This window comes from Amyelois transitella, chromosome 10, assembly GCF_032362555.1.
Source record: "Amyelois transitella isolate CPQ chromosome 10, ilAmyTran1.1, whole genome shotgun sequence".
Taxonomy (NCBI): Eukaryota; Metazoa; Arthropoda; class Insecta; order Lepidoptera; family Pyralidae; genus Amyelois; species Amyelois transitella.
Window position 1 is genome coordinate 299,839 of NC_083513.1, and position 25,092 is coordinate 324,930.

The window sequence follows — 25,092 nt, forward strand, 5'->3', positions numbered from 1 at the left end:
CAGGTTGCTAGCCCATCGCCTATAAGAAGAATCCCAACTTTATCTCAACTCCATGAGAGCCGCAGCTGAGCGTAGTCTTTCAGTCTTTTCGAGACTATTGGCTCTGTCTACCCCGCGAGGGATATAGACGTGACCATATGTATGTATGTATTTACCAAAAAAATTTGTATCAATCAAGAAAACTTACAAAGGAAGTTTAGTTCAGTACAATGAGGGACCCTAATAACTAGGGGGGGGGGACCCATTGTCGTAACGATGGGAAACTTGTCACCCATTGTAGCGGTAAGTGAAGTTTCTGCCGTGTCATGGAGAAATAGATTACCAATTGTAAGTAATTTCAGGGTTATTGACGTTAAGGATTTAAGAGATTGATTAGAAATTGACTTGTAATTAAGTATAACAAAATCTTTTAGAATATTCATCCAGGGTAGCCTTATAAACTTGGGATTCCTCTTTTAGACAATGGGCTAGCAACCTGTCACTATTTGAATCTCAATTCTATCACTAAGCCGAGCAGCTGAGCGTGGCCTTTCAGTCTTTTCAAGACTGATGGCTCTGTCTACCCCGCTAGGGATGTAGACGTGATCATATGTATGTAGCCTTACCATGATCCAAATTGGGTTAGGTTCCCCTGTAAAGGTTGCGGAGGTCAGATTGCAGTTGCTTCATCCAAAAACCTTTTGGCCAATCAAGAACATGAACAAAGGCGCACTCCGAGCTCCTCTCCAGAAAAAGGAGAATGTTTTGGATAGCCGGTACTAAAGCTGGGGGAAACCAAAAGGGCCAAAGCCCCAAATTAATAAACATAAAAATTAACGAGTTTATCAATAATATGGATTACAATCTTGATGTTACGTCAATAATAAATGTATCTTTTAGACGGAAAGAATATAAAATTCATCAGGCACATGACGACTTCATAGAAGGTTTTCTAAGAATACCTACGTAAAAACTTAACCTTATTTAAGAGTATAGCACAAATAAAAAAAGAATAGGATCACTCCATCTCTTTCCCATGGATATCGTTAAAGGCTACTAAGGGATAGGCTTATAAACATGACGTTAATAACGTCAATAACTTCATGTCTCCGGCTAACCGCTTTCTCTTCTAAATTGTACCAAAGCCAGCAATTACTGGGACCATCGTATGAAGTGTCGCGTGACTGTCGCGCCACTTTTCTGTCGTGTGGCGATTAGGATTTGGTACTCAAATTATATAACGCCATTAGGCATACAATGAAACGATTACAAATTGTCGGTGCTACGAACATTTTCCAAATAAACACAAATACTGATAGACCTATTTTGATTATACTTCTTACATAAGCGAAGTCCCACGCAAAAGCTAGTGATAAGTGAACTATTAAGATAGATTTTAGTGCCTAATATAAACTATAGTATATATTAATTTAATCTACTTCTTAAGTGAACAATTATAATGTAATATAGATTTATGTACAGAGATTACAATTAAATCAAATTAAAACAAAAACTACTTATAAAAAGAAATATAATAATTTTCCGAATATAATCGTTTTTCTTATTAAATCAAAAATCATAGTGACTTTTGTCTGATGTTTTGCCTTAGTGAAATATAACAGGTCAGTATTACGGACACATACATACATAGAAACACGCCTCTTTCCAAACGGGGTAGTCAGAGCTTCCCATTTGTCATGATTCGTGCAAACTTCTGCACATTAATACTGTTCATGCAAACTCGTTATTTTAAAATAATCTTGACCTGACCTTTCGCAAGGACGTCGCCGATTTCTTCAAGTTACAGTCATAAGGTGCAGTTTTGAGAAATTTCTTTATATATATTTTTCTGTGCCGTGTGGTTCCCGGCACCAATACAAAAAAGAATAGGACCACTCCATCTCTTTCCCATGGATGTCGTAAAAGGCGACTAAGGGATATGCTTACAAACTTGGGATTCTTTTTTAGGCGATGGGCTAGCAACCTGTCACTATTTGAATCTCAATTCTATCATTAAGCCAAATAGCTGAACGTGGGCATTCAGTCTTTTCAAGACTGTTGGCTCTGTCTACCCCGCAAGGGATATGGACGTGACCATATGTATGTATGTATGTATATTTTTTTCTATATGGGGTATTATGAAGTTAATATGAGGCCGTCACGCGATGTGCGGTCGATATGTACATTGTATGTAACCTTAGCGTAGTCACGTTCAATTTGCCACGCTCTTGTAAAGGCTATTCTGACTTTTTGGGTACACTATACATACATACATACATATAATCACGTCTATATCCCTTGCGGGGTAGACAGAGCCAACAGTCTCAAAAAGACTGGAAGGCCACGTTCTGCTGTTTGGCTTAACGATAGAATTGAGATTCAAATAATGACAGGTTGCTAACCTTAGTCGCCTTTTACGACATTCATGGGAAAGAGATGGAGAGGTCCTGTTCTTTTTTTTTATTGGTGCCGGGAGCCACACGGCAAACTTCATTTAACATTTAATTTAAGAACTCTTGCGTTACACTAAATTTTCTTGAACAACTTCATTTTATTACTTTATATATTATGATGTAACAACAGCTACATACAGCACACAGTAAATACAAAAGGAAAACAAAAGTTTTGAAATGACATAATTTGCCACAAAACATTTATTTTAATAGCTTTACCCTTAGCCACTGTAAAACCAAATACAAAATCTATTGGGTTTTTAATACGCGGTTCCTTTAATAAATCATTAAATCCGATATCATTATAAAAAGATTTCTTTCACGACGCGACATTTACAAAAATAAACGGAAGAGAGGGTCGGATTCCTTGCTTCATTAGTCTAAGGCCAGTTCACATCACACGGGTGGCTGGACCACGTCTTCATTGAAATTCACAAGGTATTCCTCTCGTTAGAACCCCCCTTTTTCCACTGAACGCTCTTAAAAAGGCTTCATAAAATTAATCTTTGATATTCAATATGTAGTGGAATATTAGGCTGTTGTAAGACTTCAAGATCTTAGAGGATATTGGAGATTTGATCTCTTATGAGTCTATTTCAGAGAGATTACGATTATGTAGGTATCATAGAGATATAAGAACTTAATTAAAAAAAGATAGTAACATTTTTCCAAAATTTTGTTCCTAAATTTTTTTTTACATAAAACTAGATAGTACACTTTTTCGTTTCTTAACAAATGCTATTTTAAAAATAGAAATAAAACCTACCAAAAGACAACATACATACATACATATGGTCACGTCTATATCCCTAGTGGGGTAGACAGAGCCAATAGTCTTGAAAAGACTGATAGTCCACGTTCAGCTTTTTGGCTGGCTTTACAAGGGACAAGTTTGTGCATATTTTGGATTTACCATCTTATACTATAAAACACTAATATGATCACAATATTTACCGTACAAAAAACTTGGCACACATAATCATATCATTAAAGATTTCAGTTATTAACCGACTTCAAATAAGGAGGAGGTATTGTATTCCAATACCAGAACAAATACCCAAATCTTTCAAAGCAACGCGTTCAAATAAATTTAACGATCGATCCCTTTTTTATTGGGGCTCGAGTTTAGGAGAGACAAACGCGACGTAATCGCCTCGGAGACGAGGCAAATTGGATTTCAACTAAACAACTCGATGTAATCTTATTTTTGCTATTTTCACTGACATTGATATTCGCTTTCCAAACAATTTAATTTTGTTGTGAATTCTTCAAAGCATAGTTAGAGTAAAAATCAATTTGTTTATTGGAACGATTAAAAAAGGTGTTTCTTTTTGGATTTATTACTTTAAAGTTTATGAACATGACTTACCACCGTGGATTCGTATGAAGTTATTACACTTTCAGCCCACTTTGTGCCTGGGGAACCGCGCGACAGACGATGTTGTGTCGGAGGTTGTATACATTCTTTGCGTCTTGTGCGACTACCCGTTTCTACTTTTATAACATTTACCAATAACCCATTGAAATTTCTAATTTTATACCTTTTTTGTTTACTGTAATACGATGGATATAGTGTTACAGATCGAGTACGACCATTGAGACTATTAGCATGTAATGTACGTGTGTTTTGTTCAAAAGGACTCTGATTCATCTTTGGAAATCGAAGACCTCTTAATATTAGATCGATCGGGACTGAGGAACCTTGCAACTAACAGAAACAAAGATCGACTCACAATCCTTTTGAAACAGCCTTCCCTTGTTCGCGCCTCTCACTCGCGCATTATTAAATGAAATGATAATAAAATGATCATTTCTGTTTGTTGTCAGGTTCCGAAGTCCCAAGCGAGGTTCGCGCCGCGGGACCAGTAGCAAATGTACTGTGAGCGAGACGCGAATACGCCACACGCCAAGAAGAAACAAAACAAATCCTCCTGAACATGAACACGACCTCGTACGAGAGATAAATATATCGAAGTAAGCTAAAGATTTAGCATTCAAGATGGCGGAGGGACCTCAGTCGATATGGCAGAAGATAGACCACGCGGTGATCCCAGTGGTGAATCTCGAGGTCCGGGAGGTCCGCGAGGTATTATGGGAGAAAATACAAGAGCCTACTGCCCAAAGAAAGATTATCCTGGTGATAGTCTCCATCGCGTTGCTCCTAGACAACATGTTGTACATGGTCATCGTACCTATAATTCCTGATTATTTGAGATATATAGGTGCTTGGGGTGAGGCGGGTTATGACCACGTCGTCACGCTAGCACCTTATAAAGAAGGTAACAAAACCATCACACCTACCAAAATAATACCGGCTTCGCACGAGGGCCAAGAATCTGCGACCGGTGTCCTTTTCGCCTCTAAAGCCATCGTGCAATTGATGATTAACCCATTCTCCGGTGCCTTAATCGACCGTATTGGATATGACATACCCATGATGATCGGACTTATCATTATGTTTCTTTCCACTTCGATATTTGCCTGCGGCAGAAGTTACGGGATGCTTTTCTTCGCAAGAAGTCTTCAAGGTGTCGGATCAGCCTTCGCTGACACATCTGGCTTGGCCATGATCGCTGATCGATTTACAGAAGAGAGTGAACGATCGAAAGCCCTAGGAATAGCTCTCGCGTTTATAAGTTTTGGATGTCTGGTGGCTCCACCCTTTGGCGGGGCATTATATCAATTTGCTGGCAAGGAAGTTCCATTTTTAATTCTTGCTCTGATATCCCTGCTCGACGGATTTATGTTACTACTTGTAATGAAGCCTCTAAAAACACAAATCAAAGAAGCTAACGAGCCAAAAGTTGCCGGCACACCAATCTGGAAACTCCTGATGGATCCTTACATTGCCGTCTGCGCCGGAGCCTTGATGATGTCGAACGTGGCGTTAGCGTTCCTTGAACCAACAATTTCGTTATGGATGGAAGACAATTTGACTAAAGATAATTGGAAGATTGGTATGATATGGCTACCAGCTTTCTTCCCTCACGTGCTTGGTGTGATCATCACAGTGAAGATGGCTAGAAAATATCCCCAGCAGCAATGGCTGATGGCAGCCGGCGGCTTAGCTCTGGAGGGGCTGTGTTGCTTTATTATACCATTCGCAAATTCATACAAAATGCTAATGATACCAATTTGCGGCATCTGCTTCGGTATTGCTCTGATTGACACGGCTCTTCTTCCCACGTTGGGTTATCTGGTCGATGTGCGGTATGTTTCTGTGTATGGAAGCATTTACGCCATCGCTGACATATCATATTCATTTGCCTATGCTGTAGGTCCAATCATTGCGGGAGAAGTGGTTGAGGCAATCGGATTTACTGCCTTGAACCTCTTCATAGCTTTCAGCAACCTTCTATACGCTCCCGTATTAGTGTATCTCAGGCATATTTATGATTTTAAGCCATTCGAAAACGAGGCAAATATACTCATGGCTGATCCACCAGATAAGGAGTATCAGACCTACAGCATGCAAGACCAACGGCCTGTGAATGGAGATTACAAGAACCATTTGGAATACTCCAATGTTGCTGGACAAGTAGCGTCAGGAACGCAGGAGTCCAATGTTGATGCCGGTTATTCGTACGATCAGTCTTATCAAGGAGGGTATCAGAATTATGGTCAAGGGTATGATCAGCAACAACAGCAGGGATATCAGCAGGAGTATCAGCAGCAAGAACAGGGGTACAGTCAGGCTCGTCAGCTGCCAGCACAGCCCCAGCCCACGGCCAGCAATCCTTTCCGGGCCCCTCAGCAGGCGGCTCCCGCCCCGGCTGCGCCGGCCCCTGGGCCCGTCAAGAACCCCTTCCGGCAAGGCTTCTAGAGCCCTAATTCAGTGTTGTTGTCTATATTTTTGAATTTACTTGTTGTGTAATTATAAATGTCTTATATATGGGTACTATTTCGATCACTGAGCCGCAACCACGTGTGGCCGGTTACTTAGTGTCTGACTAGATGTTTATTATTAGCTGTGCTTTGTAACTAAATACAATTGTAGCATATAATGTCGACTGCCTTCAGAGTGTCACTATTAAGTCGGTCATATCATTATCGAATGGTTGGTAGATCAACAAAAGATTTTGAGCCGGAGTAAAAAAAGTCCGGATAAAAACAATCTACTTAATAAAAGAATGTGGTCTTTGTTACAATATCAGGAATAAAAAGGCCAGGAGAAGATTGACGGTTGTTCATTTTGAAGGCAGCGACTCTGTTTTCTTGTTAATCATTGTTCGGATACTAATACAACTGTTGATTATGCCTTCTATAGTGTATAGTGATAAATTATCAATGGAACTGTATTCTAAGTCTTTGACCAAGACACTCCGTATTATAATTAAAAAATTGTAAACTAATGACGAGGCGATGCGATTTTGGCATTAAACATTAATTATTGATGAAATGCATATCAAGTATGACGCACAAATGCAGTCCATTGTCTATCCATGTGACTTTAACAAGAATTTCTTTGAAATGGGAATAAATAGGTCATAAAACTTGGCTTTACGACAAAGATTGGAATGGTTACTCTTAACGTTTAAGGTAAGGTTTTAACAAAAACCATCACATTCGTATGTCATTTCTGTTGAAGTAACATTTTTGGGAATGGAAATGATGTGTAATGTTTATATTAAGTATATAAAATTACACAATTAATTACGACATAAGTTGAAACTAGTTGAAATATTCGTGTAGGTGATCTACACGCACAGTAGGTGATCATGATGCACATTTAAGGGCCTAAGATACATTAATTCTTAATCTTTTGCCACTTATAAACACTAATTTAGTAAAATGAGATTACCTACGTACTACAAAAATATTTTTAAAGATCATTCTTTAACAAATACTTTGAATTTATAATTATGTTTAAAAAAATGAAAAGTGCGCTGGATATAAAGGCAGCTCAATGGATCAAAGTAAAATATATAAATAACCATTGGAAAATATTTTACAAAATGAAGAACTGAAAGATGAGAAACATTGTAGTAGTTTCTTGAGTAAAATATTTTTGTAAAAATCACATTAGTACGATTTACTAGAAATTTGCCTTTAAGTATAAATGTGAATATAAATTAAAATTAAATCTACAGCATCCTCGTCGTAACAATGATATTAATTCTACTTTTAGATTAGCAAATGAAGTACATGTACAATTTGAATAATTATAAGCAGACTGTCGACACTTAATTTTGGCGATGTTTAAAATGTTCAAACCTCATCAAATTATTTATAAAACATATCTGTTACAACGTTACGAATAAAATGGTCATATTTAACAATATTATATTGAACATTTACTGTATAAAAATAAAAAACAAGATGTTGCTGAAATAAAACAAAATACATATACTATGGATATATTTTTCACTCTTATTAAAAATCATGTGGATTGGATTATTGTGGCGCGTCTGATATTATATTTCATATTGTACATTTACTTAAATATAATTAAGATTTTTAACATAAATTCCCTTCCTATGCTATACCAGCAATATTAGTATAAGAACTCGCTTTTATATCAATTCGTATCAAAATTAATCGTATATCAATTAAATATCAATTAGATTAAGTCACAACTTGTGATAAAGTTGCAACCAAGGTAACGAAACATATCAGAATCTTTTGATTCATTTAGGCTAAGAAAGTATAGTTTATTGTATAATGTATTTTTCTCTAAGTATACCTATAGTAGGAAGTTGTCATCGTTTAACGTAAGGTTTATCGATTAGCGGTATGCGTCATAAATGTATCACAGGTCGTTTGGGAGATCGGACAAGTGCTTTATAAAATTGATCAATTTGGTTAAATTGGTACGGTACTAAAAACATAAGCTGAAAGTATCAAAATACCCAAAAAAAATGTGAAAATTATAAACTACGGATAAAGATTGCTGCGCATTTTGAAAAAATTTACTTTATTGACGAAAAAAAAAATATAATTATGCCCAAAGTTGTCAACTCCCAAACGGCCATCAAAATTATTTGCAGCCAGCAGGTCGAAATTATCTAAAATAATTGTAAAGAAATTGAGAAACGCCCGACATGTCAATTGAGAGTGTATAGTACGTGGTTTTTTGAATAAGTTGTGATGTACTGAGAGCTATCTATCTTTTATTTGCTAATGCAAATGTTGCGGCCAAAGGACGGCAAAACAAATAGCCCAAGAGCCCGTGAACGCCAGACATACCTTATTTTGTAAAAGCTGAAAGTTTCTGTAAATATGCCTCTAGTACAGATAGGAACGATCCCCACCTATGGTACTCAGGCAGTGGTTGCTTTGGCAGGTAGCAGGTAATAAAGGTATACTTTTTTCAACCTGAAATTCGTTAATTTGTAAAGCTCAATTTTTTGATATTTTATCCGTAATAATACACAAACTCGCGTTACTCATTGCCAGACACCTACTATGGTTGCAACCCCTTGCCAGACACCCCTAAACTATAATATTTTGTAACTCTACTTACGTCATTTTGTAAAATCTGAATTTAATACATATTTTTCGGGGAATTATTCAAACAACGTTTCTGTATTAGCCAGACATTTTTGAAGGTTCTATTATTCTGCCAGACGCATTGGAGTGAGCAAAAGATGCAAGAGTGCGGAGTATATGCAGTAACTGGAGCGAGTGGGACAGAGCGTTCGGTTTCTTGCGACGTTTCATTGCGCATCAGCTGTCGTTTATTATGCGGTCTCTTTTTCTAATTTATCAAAAAAAATTATTAAATAAAAGCATTACATACAAAATTTTGAAAACAATGTTCGTTAAGAATTATACAGGGTGACTTTTAATTCAACTGCATAAATTTAACTGTTAAGTGTACTACTCATCTATAGGATATTTAAAAACGTTAAAAGAAAAATATCGATTCATATTTCAGAAAGTACGAAAAAAAAAAAAGTATCAAAATCCACGATCCTAAACACGTCATATCACCCCGGGCGGTGGAAAAGCGACGCGTAAGATTCAAAGGTCAACGATACAATTCATTTAGCTGAGCGATCTCGACAACTCTGTATTTTACTTGATCTTGATACAAGAAAAATAATTTATTTTTCAGACATTTATTTACATGTTTAGTTTTAATTTATTTTTGTAGTATTGGTCTTTAATAAAGCGTGTGACGTAGTTTTTAGGGATTTTTAAATGTGAAAATGATGATGTTTAATTTAAATAAAAATAGGCGCAAACAGCTCAGAAACATGGGTGTAGTGTATGTTTAAAAGGATGCAGTTGTTTTAAATGTCACCCTGTATAACAAAATATTAATACTGTGAAAAAACGAAACAATTAATTCATATTACTTTTAAGTTATATGAAGTTCATTTTATAAAATAATCTCTTTATATTTGAGGTTATGTATTTTTCGTAATTTTAAAATAGTCTGATATTTTTTGAAAGTCTCCTCGTAAAATATTATAAGATCTTCACTACTTTTTTTTACAGACAAAGCAAACTCCGTCTTCTTTTTAGTCACTCATGGTAGCACTTTATTAAAACTGGATCAAATTTATTTTACAACGAGCACAAATTAATATTACAACGTTTACTATGCGTGTATAACCGTCCGCTGAACGATACCCACTCTGTTCCACTCGCTCCAGTTACTACATATACTCCGCACTCTTGCATCTTTTGCTCACTCCAATGCGTCTGGCAGGATAATAGAACCTTCAAAAATGTCTGGCTACTTCAGAAACTATGTTTAAATAATTCCCCAAAAAATATGTATAAAATTCAGATTTTACAAAATGACGTAAGTAGAGTTACAAAATATTATAGTTTAGGGGTGTCTGGCAAGTGGTTGCAACCATAGTACGTGTCTGGCAATGAGTAACGCGAGTTTGTGTATTATTACGGATAAAATATCAAAAAATTGAGCTTTACAAATTAACGAATTTCAGGTTGAAAAAAGTATACCTTTATTACCTGCTACCTGCCAAAGCAACCACTGCCTGAGTACCATAGGTGGGGATCGTTCCTACCTGTACTAGAGGCATATTTACAGAAACTTTCAGCTTTTACAAAATAAGGTATGTCTGGCGTTCACGGGCTCTTGCTCTAAAAAGATTATCTGGTTTAATTAGACCTGATAATAATAAAAAAAAGTAAATAGATTTATTTTTTCAGCAAAATAGTTGATTTTTAGAATTGAAATAAATTTAAATGGATATCTCTTTTATTAGCATGTAACATCTAAGTCTTCATCGTCACTTACCATCAGGTGAGACGGAAGAGAAATGCCTTATTCAGTATTGAAAAAAAAATTGTGTTTTTATTTGTAATTACGAATAAAATATATTTTTATCATATAAACCAGTTAATTTTGGTTTAGCCGCAAACATTAACCGTGATGTCTATATATAAAATGAAACAATTTTATACAATATTAAACTTAATTTAGCCTGCAGAGTACAATAGCATAATGTAGATACTCAGTGCACAAATATTTTTCTAATGCACAAGTTGTTTATTTGAATTAATAATTTATTCATTCATTTGCCTTAACAAGAACGAGGTTGAAAGTCAATTTTGAATTTATTGGTGAACTTTGAAATTAATACGAGTATTTATATCTCGATGTGAAATTAGAGTAATATCATATAATTTAAAGTGCAATTGGCACTCAAGGCACCGGCAAAGTGTATTTTATTAATAAATTAATTGAAAAATTAAAGATACAGAGTATAAAAGCACAGAATATTTTAAAAGTAACATTTTCAGCCGGTGATATTTCTGGTGTGTACACCAGAAAAAATTCCATTTGCTTAGTGCAAAATAAAAGTCTGTCTTATTATATAAAAATCCAATAATTTGAAAATTGACTTCAAAATGTAACGATGTTTCAGTCAAAAATAAATATCAACAGCTCTTTGACATCTATTAAAGTATAATTGTAAGTTAGAGTCAATTTTGGTGTCAAATTCTCCCGAAATTCAATTACTTGGTAGGAATCAGCACAAGGTGGTATGATATTAAATTTAAGTAATCATTATTTCGTGTATTTTGATTGGATCTTTAAATATTAGTCTTTTTAAGATTGCCGGCTCTGTCTACCCCGAAAGGGATATAGACGTAATTATATATATGTATCTTTTAAATTCATATCTTCCGAGTGCATATTTGTATGATTGTATAGATAAGCAAGCATCCATTATAAACATATCAATGAGTTAGAAGTATAATTATAAGCATCGCATTTCCAAACAGAAATCAGTTTTTATGACCAAATAAAAATATTTTTGAACTTGTTTTTAATATAAAATTATGATTCAGTTAAAATACACGATATAATGACATAGCATTATGTTGTGAAATGTGAAACTATTCAATTCTATGTGTGTGCAATTATATACTTATTATTGTAATTACATATAATATATTAGTATATCAGCAATAAACGAACCTATATCGCAGACATATCACTAGATGTAAGAATATTAATACATTTTTGAGATGATTTTGTATACCTGTGTCGTTTGACATTGTGAAATGTAGCATAATAAATTCTACTTTTGTAGGAATAAAGCAGAATTATATTATTTCTTTGTCCAAATTAATATTTGGGTCAGTTATAATATTTTGATTGAATAAACAGATATTAGTTTATTAATAAAAAAGAATATTACTATTTCTAAATTTCGGAATGCCTTGCATCAATCTTTAAAAATTAAAAAATTGTATTGTGTATGTTCTTGATGGTTGCAAAATAATATTTAAATCGCCTTAAAAGTCAGCTCAGGCGCACAACTGAAGGTAATGTAAATGAATTGGTGTTTATATCAGATTAGTCGAGGGACAAGCTGCTTTTTTGCAACATAATTTATCAAGATTTGAGCTGACTGGGTTTAAAGTCTTGGATAATATCAAATAAGACGCTTTCAAAGAATAATAATTTCTTTTAATTTATAATTCTGTTTTGCTAGTTTCAAAACATATTTCATATGTATGTATGTTTTATAATTTATATATGTATTTTAATCACTTCGTCTAAAATTTATCTCTTTAAAATATAACAAGCAATCCATTGCGTGCATGTGTTTAGCTATTTCTATAATCCTAGAAATTCTTCTTATTACGGTAACTGACTTCAAGCATTTGTAATTTTTTAATGACTCTTTTACTAAATAGCTTGAGTAAACGCAAATATAATCATTATATAACTGCTTATAAATGCTGTTTATTTTAACTACAAATACTGAGAAAATAATAATATATATATGACAAATAAAATGCGGACGTATACAAATTGTCAAGGCGAAATATCAGCATTAATATATTAATAAAATAGTCTTATAAATCACAATGGTTGAGGTCAGTATCTTTTCGATCGACACCCGTCCGTTAGATCTATCGTATTTATCATTGTATTCGTAACTTTTCACTCATTAAAATAATTTAAATTTCATTGGATGGTCGAAATATTTCGAGATTCTTCATTCCTTAAATTCTTCGTATTTTGAAAATCCAGTTTTGTTTGGGATTAGTACGAGTACAATGTAAGTAAATTATTTATCTTTGTATATTATACTGATCTTTAATAATGTTCAGTTACTGTTATTTCAGTATCCATTCAAACATTTTATTTGTTCACATGTTAAATGAAAAAAAAACACATTGAAAATAAACATTTCCACAAAACCTGATTTAGTTAAGCATAATGCAAAACCAAAAAAAGTGAAAGTTTTATGTTTATTTAATGCCATATCACACATTTTTTAAAACAGTAATTATTATTTTAAGTAGTCGTTATTATTTTATTTTGTATATACACTTACATATAAACCATTTTATGCTAAGGACGTAGTATTGTAGGCGTAATTATAAATGCAATATGTACATATAGCGATCGAATGCCCACACAAATACGAGTGATAGAGATGTTAGCCACCTCTTTTCGTAGTTTTTCCCAAGCTATGTATTATATTATGGCCCTTCGCCGGTATATAAAAATAATCAATAAATAAACAGAAATTATTGCATTAGAATCTTTTAACATAAGTAAGATTACAATATTTATTTTGGAATCAATTAATGCGCTACATAATTTTGTGGTGGACGACGTACTTAATACCACGACAATTAAACGCAGTTTTCAAATAATTACGAGTATTGCTTATTCGCATTAGATTCGAGTTTCATTATTTGCTGTATATTGCTTGTAAATTAAATATTTTTATATAAAAAAATAGTCTTGAACATACCAACAGTTTAAGACTTTAATTAATCTTCGCAGAATATGATTCATCTAAGTAAATTTCACGTTTAAAATACCTCCTAACTTTTAATGTTATTTGTTTTAAATCCTTAGGATTTTGATTATTTTCGCTATTAATGTTAAGATACTTAGTTAAATTATAAAGCTTAGCTTATGTAAACTAGACTAGACTAAAATTATCTCCAAGATTTGTTACTATTTGGCGTTTTTCCTGTTGTGTTGATAAGTCTTGGTGTAATATCACTTCGTTATCATACAAAAGCAAATAAATTTAATCACGTACGATGTAAATCATTATATATATATTCATGCATTAGGTAGTTATGTATCTAGGTGTCATAATGTTTAATAGTTGAAAGTAAATAAGTAATAACACAATGTATTCACTGAAAAAAAATCAAATTCTCATTTGGATTCCATTGATTCAAACAATCAAATATTTTTTCAAAAAATACATTTTTAATTGTAATATAAAGTAGTTGCTACAAATAACTGTTGATTCTTACATTCGTTCGAAATCATTTGTTAAATATAATGTATGTTATAGCTTACTGAATAGCTATGTAATATAATGGTTGGACGTTTAGAAAATTGCTATTGGAAAAATATCCTGAAAAATTGTCCAAGAACATGAACAAAAATAACATCTAAATATTGCTGACTCGAAATATGGACGAAATTACTCAGCAGCTGTTTTTTCAATAGCATACTTATTTTAATTTAGTGAATTGTAACGAGTCATAAGATCATCTTGTAACCGAATATATTCTATCTAGTTGTACGTAAAGTGGTCAAAAATAATCAGTGATCGAATAAAATTGTTACACCAAGCCATTATTTTTTTGATCTTCCCAACGAAAAGAACATAATTTTTAGGCGGGTCTTGGATTATATACTAGTTGTTAATTTCAAGACAGACACGTAAATATAAGAGAGTCCATATTTATCTAAATTAATGTTTTTTGATAATTTTCATTGCCGTGTAGTTCCCGACACAATAGAAAAAAGGATAGGACCTCTCCATCTCTTTCCCATGAATGTCGTAAATGGCGAATAAGAGATAGGCTTATACTTATAGTTGGGATTCCTCTTTTAGGCAATGGGCTAGCAACCTGTCACTATTTGAATCTCAATTTTATTATTAAGTCAAACAACTGAACGTGGCCTTCCAGTCTTTTGATGACTGTTGGCTCTGTCTACCCCGCATGGGATATAGCTGTTATTATATGTTATTTTTGTCACTATTTGAATCTTAATTTTATCATTAAAAAAAATAGCTGAACGTGGCCATTCAGTCTCTTTAAGACTGTTGGCTCTGTCTACCCCGCAAGGAAGCAATCAATACATGACCATATGTATGTATGACGTATGTATATGTTATTTATTTCTACGAGGCATTTGTAAGTGTTTTATATTCATATCAAAAACAAACTTAATCCAAATATTTTTCAAATCGTCCAAAAGTTTAACAAAATATCAAAGCTATTCACAAACATAAACTTACACTAAAGTTACGCTATCCCCTGACACGATCTCTACAAATATTTCACTAGAAACAGCAAAATTTGCTTCACACACCCTGCAATAGATTCCAAATTCCTATGGCAATGACAACTAGAGGGTGATGTCTTTAGGCTATACAGAGTGTTGTCATTAGGGTGCTGACTGTACAGGGTGCGGCAAACGGAAGATGTACCGTAATTAGTCAAATTTGCGAGGGCGATGTATTTGTGCACGAGGAATGTTTACAAAAGACCTCTATGTATTCACCACCGGTTAAATTGACTTAACTTGGCAAAGGAATGAATACTTGTTAGTTTAATGGCAACTTTCGATGGAGTAATTAAATTAATGGTGGCTAGATTGTGCCGTGTGGTTCCCGGCACCATTACTAAAAAGAATAGGACCACTCCATCTCTTTCCCATGGATGTAGTAAAAGGCGACTAAGGGATAGGCTTATAAACTTGGGATTCTTTTATAAGGCGATGGGCTAGCAACCTGTCACTATTTGAATCTCAATTCTATCATTAAGCCAAATAGCTGAACGTGGCCATTCAGTCTATTCGAGACTGTTGGCTCTGTCTGCCCCGCAAGGGATATAGACATGACGATATGTATGTATGTATGTTTAATGGCAACTGTCGATGTCGGTGGCTACATTTTTTGTCTCAGATTTCTGAGGTTTCACGTGAAGTGTGACCAAAATACAAGCAGTCAATACAATATGATAGGATAAGATCCAAATAGTGACAGGTTGCAAGCCCATCGCCTAAAAGAAGAACCACTTTAATAAAAAAAGAGTAATAAATACAGGACAAATTACACAGATTAAGTTAGCCTCGAAGTACGTTTGAAACTTGTTTGACTAGATAACCAATTTTACCTGAAAATTGTCGCTAAATATGTGAAAATAATAAATTATATATTGATAACAAATTGAATGCGCACATTATTCTTATAGATTTATTTTTCCTAATGAAATCAGTAAATAATAATAAATTGTTTTCAATATTGCTTTGTATCCAAACAAATTGACATCGGTTCAAAGAAAAATTGAAGCGAGCTTGAAGTAGGAAGTATAAAACCTCGCTTTGACACAACAAGCTTCAAAAGGGAAGGGCGGCGAGTGGACTTGAGTGCTTTCGGGTCAAATCACTTATTGGAAAAATATTATAATCCCTAGACGAACGTATCTTGATTAAATTAAGGACGTCCTAGTAAAGGGTCAGGTCAAGAGTACCCGAAACCGCCGAGCTTGCATGAAGAGAGTTATGAATGTGGATGAAGCAAAGGAAATATGCAGAGATCGTGGCAAGTGGAAAGAGGTAGTCTCTGCCTACCCCTACGGGAAAGAGGCGTGATTTTATGTATGTATGTATGTATATAGTCACGTCTACCTCTCCTGCGGGGTAGACAGTACCGTATGTATGTAGAACGTGACTATATCTATGCATTTATATTAAATCTCAATACTTATACTAACATCCAATACATTTCAATGAACCAATAACATTTGGTCGCGTATTACGAACCCCTCGCGCGGTAAATAATTGCGTTTGCGCCGGCCGCTACGACCTCGTAGCAATTAGCTACGCGGCTACGAATGTGCTACGGACGTGGGATTTAATTTCGCTACACCGGAAGTACACAATATTTACGTCATATGTTGTTAATATAATATTATACTATTGACGTGTGGTTGCGGGCACTTTAGAAAATAACCATATTGATATTGTAAAAGGCGACTAAGGGATAGGCTTATACATTTGGGATTCCTTTTGTAGGCAATGGGCTAGCAACCTATTAAAATTTCAATTCCATCATAAAATCCTACAGCGGATCAATCTTTTCAAGCCTGTTGGTTCTGTCTACCCCGCAAGGGATATAGACGTGACTATATGTATGTCCTAGTGACTGCCCTCAGCTTCGCTCGCGTGTAAATTGCAACCTATTTGTAATTTCGATGTATAAGTCGTATAAACAGTTCAGAACAATTTATTTAAATGTATAATGACGTGAAAAAGTGCTTGTGAATGCCTATTTTCTGAATAAAATATTGATATTAATTTTTTTTTAGAATATTTTCCATGTTATTAATACATAATAATAAAATTTTAAACTATTATATAATATCAAACTTATTTAATATTAAAGTTATAACTATTGTAATAAAATAATATAATAGCTCTACAAGGTATAATTTAATTTTATAATTAACATAAATTAGAGTAATAAAAACGTATTACCAACTGAACAACATAAAACCAACCAAAATAACATTAAAACGATAACGAGTAACATTTTAAGCGTTTTATACTCCGCCTGGGGTCGGCACCTTGTTAAATTTTCATGGTCCTTACCCTCCGACCTCTCCCGCCCCCTCTAAAGTCCTCCCCCCTTCAGCTACCAGCCAATTTTGATTTCCCCCTGTAAAAATGTGAACTGTAATGTTTTACTTGCGCCGATAGACCTTTGTGTTTCGACGGCCGCTGTGGCGCAGCGGTAGTGCGCTTGTCTGTGACACCGGAGGTCCCGGGTTCGAATCTCGGCCAGGGTATCATGAGAAACGAACTTTCTCTGATTGGCCTGGGTCTTGGATGTTAATCTATATAAGTATTTATTATGAAATATAGTACCGATGAGTTAGTATCTTGTAACACAAGTCTCGAACTTACTTCGAGGCTAACTCAATCTGTGTAATTTGTACTGTATATATTTATTTATTTATCCAAGACACAGGCCAATCAGAAAACGTATTTTTCTCATCATGCCCTGACCGGGATTCGAACCCGGGACCTCCGGTGTCACAGACAAGCGTATTACCGCTGCGCCACAGAGGCCGCCGTTAACAAAGGTACTTTTCTTTCTTTTGCTAACATTATAAATGAAAAGTCTGTCTGTCTGTTCCGCTTTCACAGCACCGCTGCGACCTATTTGAATGAAATTTGATATGCATATAGTTAAAAAACCACGGTTTCACATGATACATTAATTTCCTCAACAATCCACCTAAAATACTAAAATGGGGGTTAACATTTGTATGAAATTTATTACAAATGCTACCCGTGAGAAGCCGGGGCGGGTCGCTAGTCCTCTGTAAAGATCGCAACATGTCAGCTAGCCTCACGGCCGTGTTTGTGTGGTGCACGGGGCCCGCCCGCGATCGATCGCGCCCGCGTCTCCCAGGTAACCGCCCTCCGCGGGCCGCCGCTCACCTGAGGCTCAAACTTGGCCCAAGAATTATTTCTTAGTCGGCTCACATACATACATACATACATAAACTCACGCCTCTTTCCCGGAGGGGTAGGCAGAGACTACCTCTTTCCACTTGCCACGATCCCTGCATACTTCCTTTGCTTCATCCACATTCATAACTCTCTTCATGCAAGCTCGGCGGTTTCGGGCACTTTAACTTATCGGCTCACATAAAGAGCTTATACACTGCAGTTTTATTGTAAAGATGTAAATTTTAAATTTTGAATGAATGAATGAAAGATTTATTTGAAACTAGCTGTTCCCGTAATTTCGTCCGCGTGAAATAGTTATTTTGGGCATCATTGAAGCCCTCAAGGGTGAATAATTTTCCCCGTTTTTAATTTTCAGGTTTTCCATTATTTCTTTGCTCCTTATCGTTGCAGCGTGATGTTATATAGCCTAAAGCCTTCCTCGATAAATGGCTTATTCAAAGCAAAAATAATTTTTAAATTCGAACCAGTAGTTCCTGAGATTAGCGCGTTCAAACAAACAAACTCTTCAGCTTTACAATATTAGTATACATACCTCAACGTACTCATACACAAGCTTCTAAAACACATAGCATAAAACAAATAAAATAGAACTCAAGACTAAACAGCTGTGCGCTGCAGGAATTCAATAAGGTATTTATAAGCTCAGCGGATTTCTTTGCTCGAGATGAACAAAGCACTGGTTTTCAGCTATAACTCGGTTGTATTTTATTACATCTTTCAATAGAAATTGACAAGAGACGATATAAGACTTATAGTCAACTTCTTTTTATCTCATTATCCGACTGGTATCATGATATAACTACTTACAGTTTTTTTGACAAAAATGCACAAGGAACTTCCAGGCAGGACGAACCTCTGCCTTAATTCAATAGGAGCAATGCAAACTCGTGAGCGAATTAAATGCTCTAACGCTAAAACGTAATGATGTTCATCTTGTCTAAGGTGTGTCATAATCTGTGGGCTTTTTAAATAGGCTCAGGATCAAGAAGTAAGTTCGAAACTTGTGTTGCGAGATACTACCTCAAAGATACTATATTTTAGCATAAATACTTATAAATTTAAACATCCAATACCAGAGCCAGTCAGAGAAAATTCGTTTCTCATCATGCCCCGGCCGAGATGGGACCTCCGGTGACACAGACAAGCGCACTACCGCTGCGCCACAGTACATACATACATATGGTCAAGTCTATATTCCTTGCGGGTACACAGAGCCAACAATCTTGAAAAGACTGAATGGCCACGTTCAGCTATTTGGCTTGATGATGGAATTGAGATTCAAATAGTGACAGGTTGCTAGCCCATCGCCTAAAAAGAATCCTAAGTTGGTAAGCCTATCCCTTAGTCGCCTTTTAAGACATCCATGGGAAAGAGATAGACTGGTCCTATTCTTTTTTGTATTGGTGCCGGGAACCACACGGCACCCACTGCGCCACAGAGGCCGTCAAATTTGTGTCTTGCACGAACACAGCTAAATGTTATTATTAAAATACCGTAGGAATACCTACCTTATGACATACAAAATAGAAACTGATCATTTCACAAGGACACGGATCTTCGTGAGAACGTGCACGTGTGAAGGGTGCTTATTGCCAGGTGGTGGGGGTAACTTTCTGGGGGAATATTAATCACGATAGAAAAGTTCTGTGAGTTGGCGGAATTCGGTAGGTTTTTGTATTCTGAGTAATATTATAACTGCGAAAGTATGTTTGTTTGTCTGTGGCGCGGTCGTAGTACGCTTATGTGTGACACCGGAGGTCTCTGATTCGAATCTCGGGCAGGGCGTGATGAGAAAATAACTTTTTCTGATTGACCTGGGTCTTTGGATATATCTTCATAAGTATTTAATATAAATTATAGTATCGTTGAGTTAGTATCTCGTTACACAAGTCTGGAACTTACTTCGAGGCTAACTCAATCTGTGTAATTTGTCCCGTATATATGTATTTATATACGTTTATATTTATTTATCAACCTCATCACGGGTTATCTACTAAATCAATCTTCTGATAATATATTTTTAATTAAAAGTCTAGACATAGGGTACTTTTCACCCCGGTAAAAACTAAAGTTCCCGTTGGATTTGCAAAAAACCTGTATTCTTTTATTGATGGCGTTAAATTCGTTGCTTTTCTGTATATGGCGTTAATTCGTTGTGAAAATAAATCTTACAGGCACAGTTATATGTATGTGTGTGTATAGTATTTCTATTCGCAATTCCAAGTTTAGAAAATTCAATTTCAGCTACGTCGGTGCCATCTCGAAATTTAGTTTCGGAAAATGCATTTCGAATCTAAGAAGGAAATAGTGCACTTCGGAATACGGTAGAAAGCAATATGATGTTAGTCAATAGACTTATAGGACAGGAGAGAAGGAGGGATGTTATAGGGTTTATTCTACTTTGATATCACCTGGGTTATATCAAATGTCCTGAAATTATACATACATATGGTCACGTCTATATCCCTTGCGGGGTAGACAGAGCCAACAGTCTTGACAAGACTGAATGGCCACGTTCAGCTATTTGGCTTAATGATAGAATTGAGATTCAAATTGTGACAGGTTGCTAGCCCATCGCCTACAAAAGAATCCCAAGTTTGTAAGCCTATCCCTTAGTCGCCTTTTACGACATCCATGGGAAAGACATGGAGTGGTCCTGAAATCACCTACCCGCAAATCTCCTGTGTGATCAAAAAGAACAAGATATAATTCTACATGTTTTGATTCCTATAATTATCTGGTTGAAAATCACCTAGGAAATCAAAATACACAAGAGTTAAACAATAATTATTTGTTTCTTTAAATCACATGACTGAACATTTTTAGTCATACTTGATTTGTGACAGCAACTTGAAATTTAGGGTATTTTCAAAATTGGATACAAGTTATCACTTATTGACGTCACATCACTTAAATTTAATTATAACCACTACCTACGGAACAATTCTACCTGGTATAGCTATCGTCTGGCGCCTAGTCCTGAGGGGTAGGCAGAAACTACATCTTTTTACATGCATCTCTGCATTCTTCATCCACATTTTAATTAATATCTTCATGAAAGGTGTCTTGTTTTAAATTTAAGATTTAGATTTAAAAGATCCATATTGTCTATTGACGTCCGATTAAAAGGTTGCTGCAGTGTAGTTTGTTCCGCCGCTTCTTCTACACATGCGCTTTGGAAGCGGTAGTAGTTATAATTAGATTTAAGTGAAGTGACGTCAATAAGTGATACCTTGTATCCAATTTTGAAAATAAATCTAGTCCTTTCTATTCTAAATGAACTTATTTTATGGTGGAAATAATAAAATATAAATAATACATTTAACAAAAAAATATAACTTTTTATATATCTCAATTGTCTTCTTAATTTCCCAGTCTTTATGAGAGTGTTGGCTCTGCTCACCCCGTAAGGGATAAAGACGTAATTTTATGTATGTACTTTTCTCATATCCAATATTACGAGTTGAACGTCCAACTGTAAATTAATTCTCTCACTATTACCAACTAAATATCGACCTTAAACACTTAAACTTACTTGTAATCAGAGTTCCCTACTTAATCTCGCGTCGGAACAGGATATTGGCACTCCAGGCTTGCTTCTATGGAGTGTGCACACATATCTGTTTTCAGGGATATTTCTGTAGGACCCGCGTCTTTCGGTCCTTAATAAATAAATAAATATACATATACATACACATACACATACAGGTCACGTCTTTATCCCTTGCGGGGTAGAGAGAGCCAACAGTCTTGAACAGACTGAATGGCCACGTTCACCTATTTGAATCTCAATATGCGATGGCCTAAAAAGGAATCCCAAGTTTGTAAGCCCATCCCTTAGTCGCATTTTACGACATCCATGGGCAAGAGATGGAGTGGTCCTATTCTTTTTTGTATTGGTGCCGGGAACCACACGGCACGGCATAAATAAATATATACGGGACAAATTACACTGATTGTGTTAGCCTCGAAGTTAGTTCGAGACTTGTGTTACAAGATACTAACTCAACAATACTATAGGTATTTTATAATAAATACTTATATAGATAAACATCCAATCAGAAAAAGTTCTTTTATTATCATGCCCTGGCCGTGATTCCAACTCGGGACCTCCGGTGTCACAGACAAGCATACTACCGCTGCGCCACAGAGGCTGTCTATAGGGTTTTAGGTTACGGCTGAAAGTATTTTTCTGAACTTTATTATCCAAAAAAAATTACCAATCTAAGGCGGCATATTTTTTTTATGTTTGAACATCGCATTGTTGTACGAGGTGACATAGGGATACATACATATAATCGTCTATGTCCTTTGCGGGGTGAACAGAGCCAACAGTCTTGAAAATACTGATAGGCTACAATCAGCTGATTGGCTTACTGATAGAATTTAGATTCATATAAAGTGACAGGTTGCAAAAAAGAATCTCAAGTTGCCCTAAAAGAATCTCAAGTTTATAAGCCTATCCCTTAGTCGCCATTTACGACATACATGGGAAAGAGATGAAGTGCTCCTATTGTTTTTTCTATTGGTGCCGGGAACCACACGGCACATAGGGATATTGAAAACAATTGACAACAAATCGTATGCAATGGTTGTAGCAAGTGGGGATCTATATACTAGTATAGTCTTTGCCTATTTCTAGGAAACGAAAGTGATGTAAAAATGATGTATTTTGTCCACCTGTTTTTGCATTTTAGTGTAGATTACTGCTTCTTAAATTTAAGCGCCAACTCTTGTCGGCTGTGAAGCTCCCCCATTCATTTCTTCATGTTTATTCATAACTCTTGCAAGCGCGTTGGTAAAAGTTTGACTTTATTAAAGACTTTAATGTTTTCAGCATGGGGCGAGTCACTGCTGTCGCTGCCGAAGAGATGGCTGAGCACTCAGGTCTACGGCAGCGAAGAGGACGACCTTCAAGTGGGTAGCTAGATAGGATTAGGAAAGATTAATCTTTGTAACTATAAAGCCGTATTTTCACCTGCAAGAAAATTTCCGCGACAAATGTAACACAGTCTGTCTGACAGCAACTCGCAAATGTAAACTGTGTATAATCAGATCCAATGGTTGACTGGTAGATAATGCTTTCAGCATTAAGTTTGTATTATATTGTGCTATAAAGTAAGTACAATCTAGTGTAACGTCCGATGAAAATGCTGCAGTGTAGTTTGTTCCGCCGCTTCTTCTACACGTGCGCTTTGGAAGCGGTCGTAGTTATAATTAGATTTAAGTGATGTGACGTCAATAAGTGATACCTTGTATCCAATTTTGAAAATAAATCTTTTCTATTCTATACTGTAACTACATAAATAAAATTAAAAAAAAAATGGCCGAATAATAATTTCTGTTCTCACTAGTAAGCTATCAGACAGACTGTCGTAAATTCCTCGCGGAGGTTTTATTGCAAGTGGAAACGCGGCCTTACACACTTAATATTTTCTGAAGGCTACCTAAGTGTTAGAGAGAAGCATCCATTTCATATCCATATCGCTATATGTGTCGCTTGCTGTTTTATTGAAAGTGTATGTAATGCTACATGCCTAAATATCTGAACAGATTTTTATGAAATATGAAATGCAAATAGGTTAAGATCCGAGTCAAACATTTTGACATAGCTAGTTTGTTGGTCATCTTGTAAAACATTAACGGCAAACATATTGCAAATTTAAGATCCAAATAACGTCGATAGTTTAATCTTAAAGCCCAGTCCATGGCTTGTAACAACAGCAATTTTCGTTTGGTACATCCAGAATTTGCAGCTAAAGAAGTTGCCAGTCCCGGACCTGCAGACGACCATGGATTCGTACCTGGAGTTCGCAGCCGTGATCGCCAGCCCCCAGCAGGTGGAACACACCAAGGGATTAGTGAGGGGATTCATGGAAGAGCTGGGTCCAAGGCTCCAGGAGGCGCTGATGGAGCGGCAGGCTGAGATGGATAACTGGGTGAGTAGTCAAACACAACAACTTTTAAAAGGAATTCATAAAAAAGGTAGATAAAAAGGGCGTCGGAACGACCAGCCTTTTCTAGTCACGGAATACTATTATACAAAAAGAGAAGATCTTTATAATGGGTTTCATAAAAGGGTAAGAACCACAGTAGCTTGTTGAAACGGACATCATTATTATAACAAATCTTGAAGAAGTCTAAGGTCGTCATTACTTTTCGGCGAAACAGTTAACTGTTTTAATATTTTTAAGATTTATGTTCACAAAAACGTGACGAGATATTGTCAATGAAAATCATAATTCCTATATATTTAATAAGATTATACTCCAAACGTTATGCAAACTTTCAAACAATTCTAATGGAACAGTAACTTGTTTATGAAAGGATACAAAATGTTTATAAAAAGCGGTTGAAATTAGCTTAGTAATATAATCATTCGGTAGCTACAAACAAAATATTACAAAATTAACTCTAAACCGAACACTTAACACGACAGGATTGCTGTTCTGCTTATCAGTAGTACAGTTTTCGTTCGACGAGTAACAACGCAAAACAATGTACTTAACGCGCTGGGTACAGCCATTGTTCCGGTTGTTATCGAGACGGTGACAAAACAACCACCATGCCTACCGCTAAATATAAAACTCACAAAGCCTTAAAATGAATTTTTTAAGGACATTTTTATTGTTTTATTCGATGCTGACGATATGTGAAGCTTTAGTGGAAGTGAACACGCAATTAGTGTCGAAAAGT

The 25,092-nt window shown here is 35.5% G+C and overlaps 2 protein-coding genes across 2 annotated transcripts in view; both read left to right on the forward strand.

Annotated features, from left to right (window-relative positions):
• Positions 1–25,092, forward strand: part of LOC106134789 (choline O-acetyltransferase) — a 76,569-nt gene that overhangs the window by 24,121 nt on the left and 27,356 nt on the right. The window contains exons 3-4 of the mRNA XM_013334925.2: positions 23,234–23,313; positions 24,144–24,335. Of these exons, the coding sequence (XP_013190379.2) occupies positions 23,234–23,313; positions 24,144–24,335 (272 nt within the window). The remainder of the gene's footprint in view (positions 1–23,233; positions 23,314–24,143; positions 24,336–25,092) is intronic.
• On the forward strand, positions 4,432–6,255 carry LOC106134812 (vesicular acetylcholine transporter). The gene has a single exon (XM_013334955.1). The coding sequence runs from the start codon at positions 4,432–4,434 to the stop codon at positions 6,253–6,255; it is 1,824 nt and encodes a 607-aa protein (XP_013190409.1).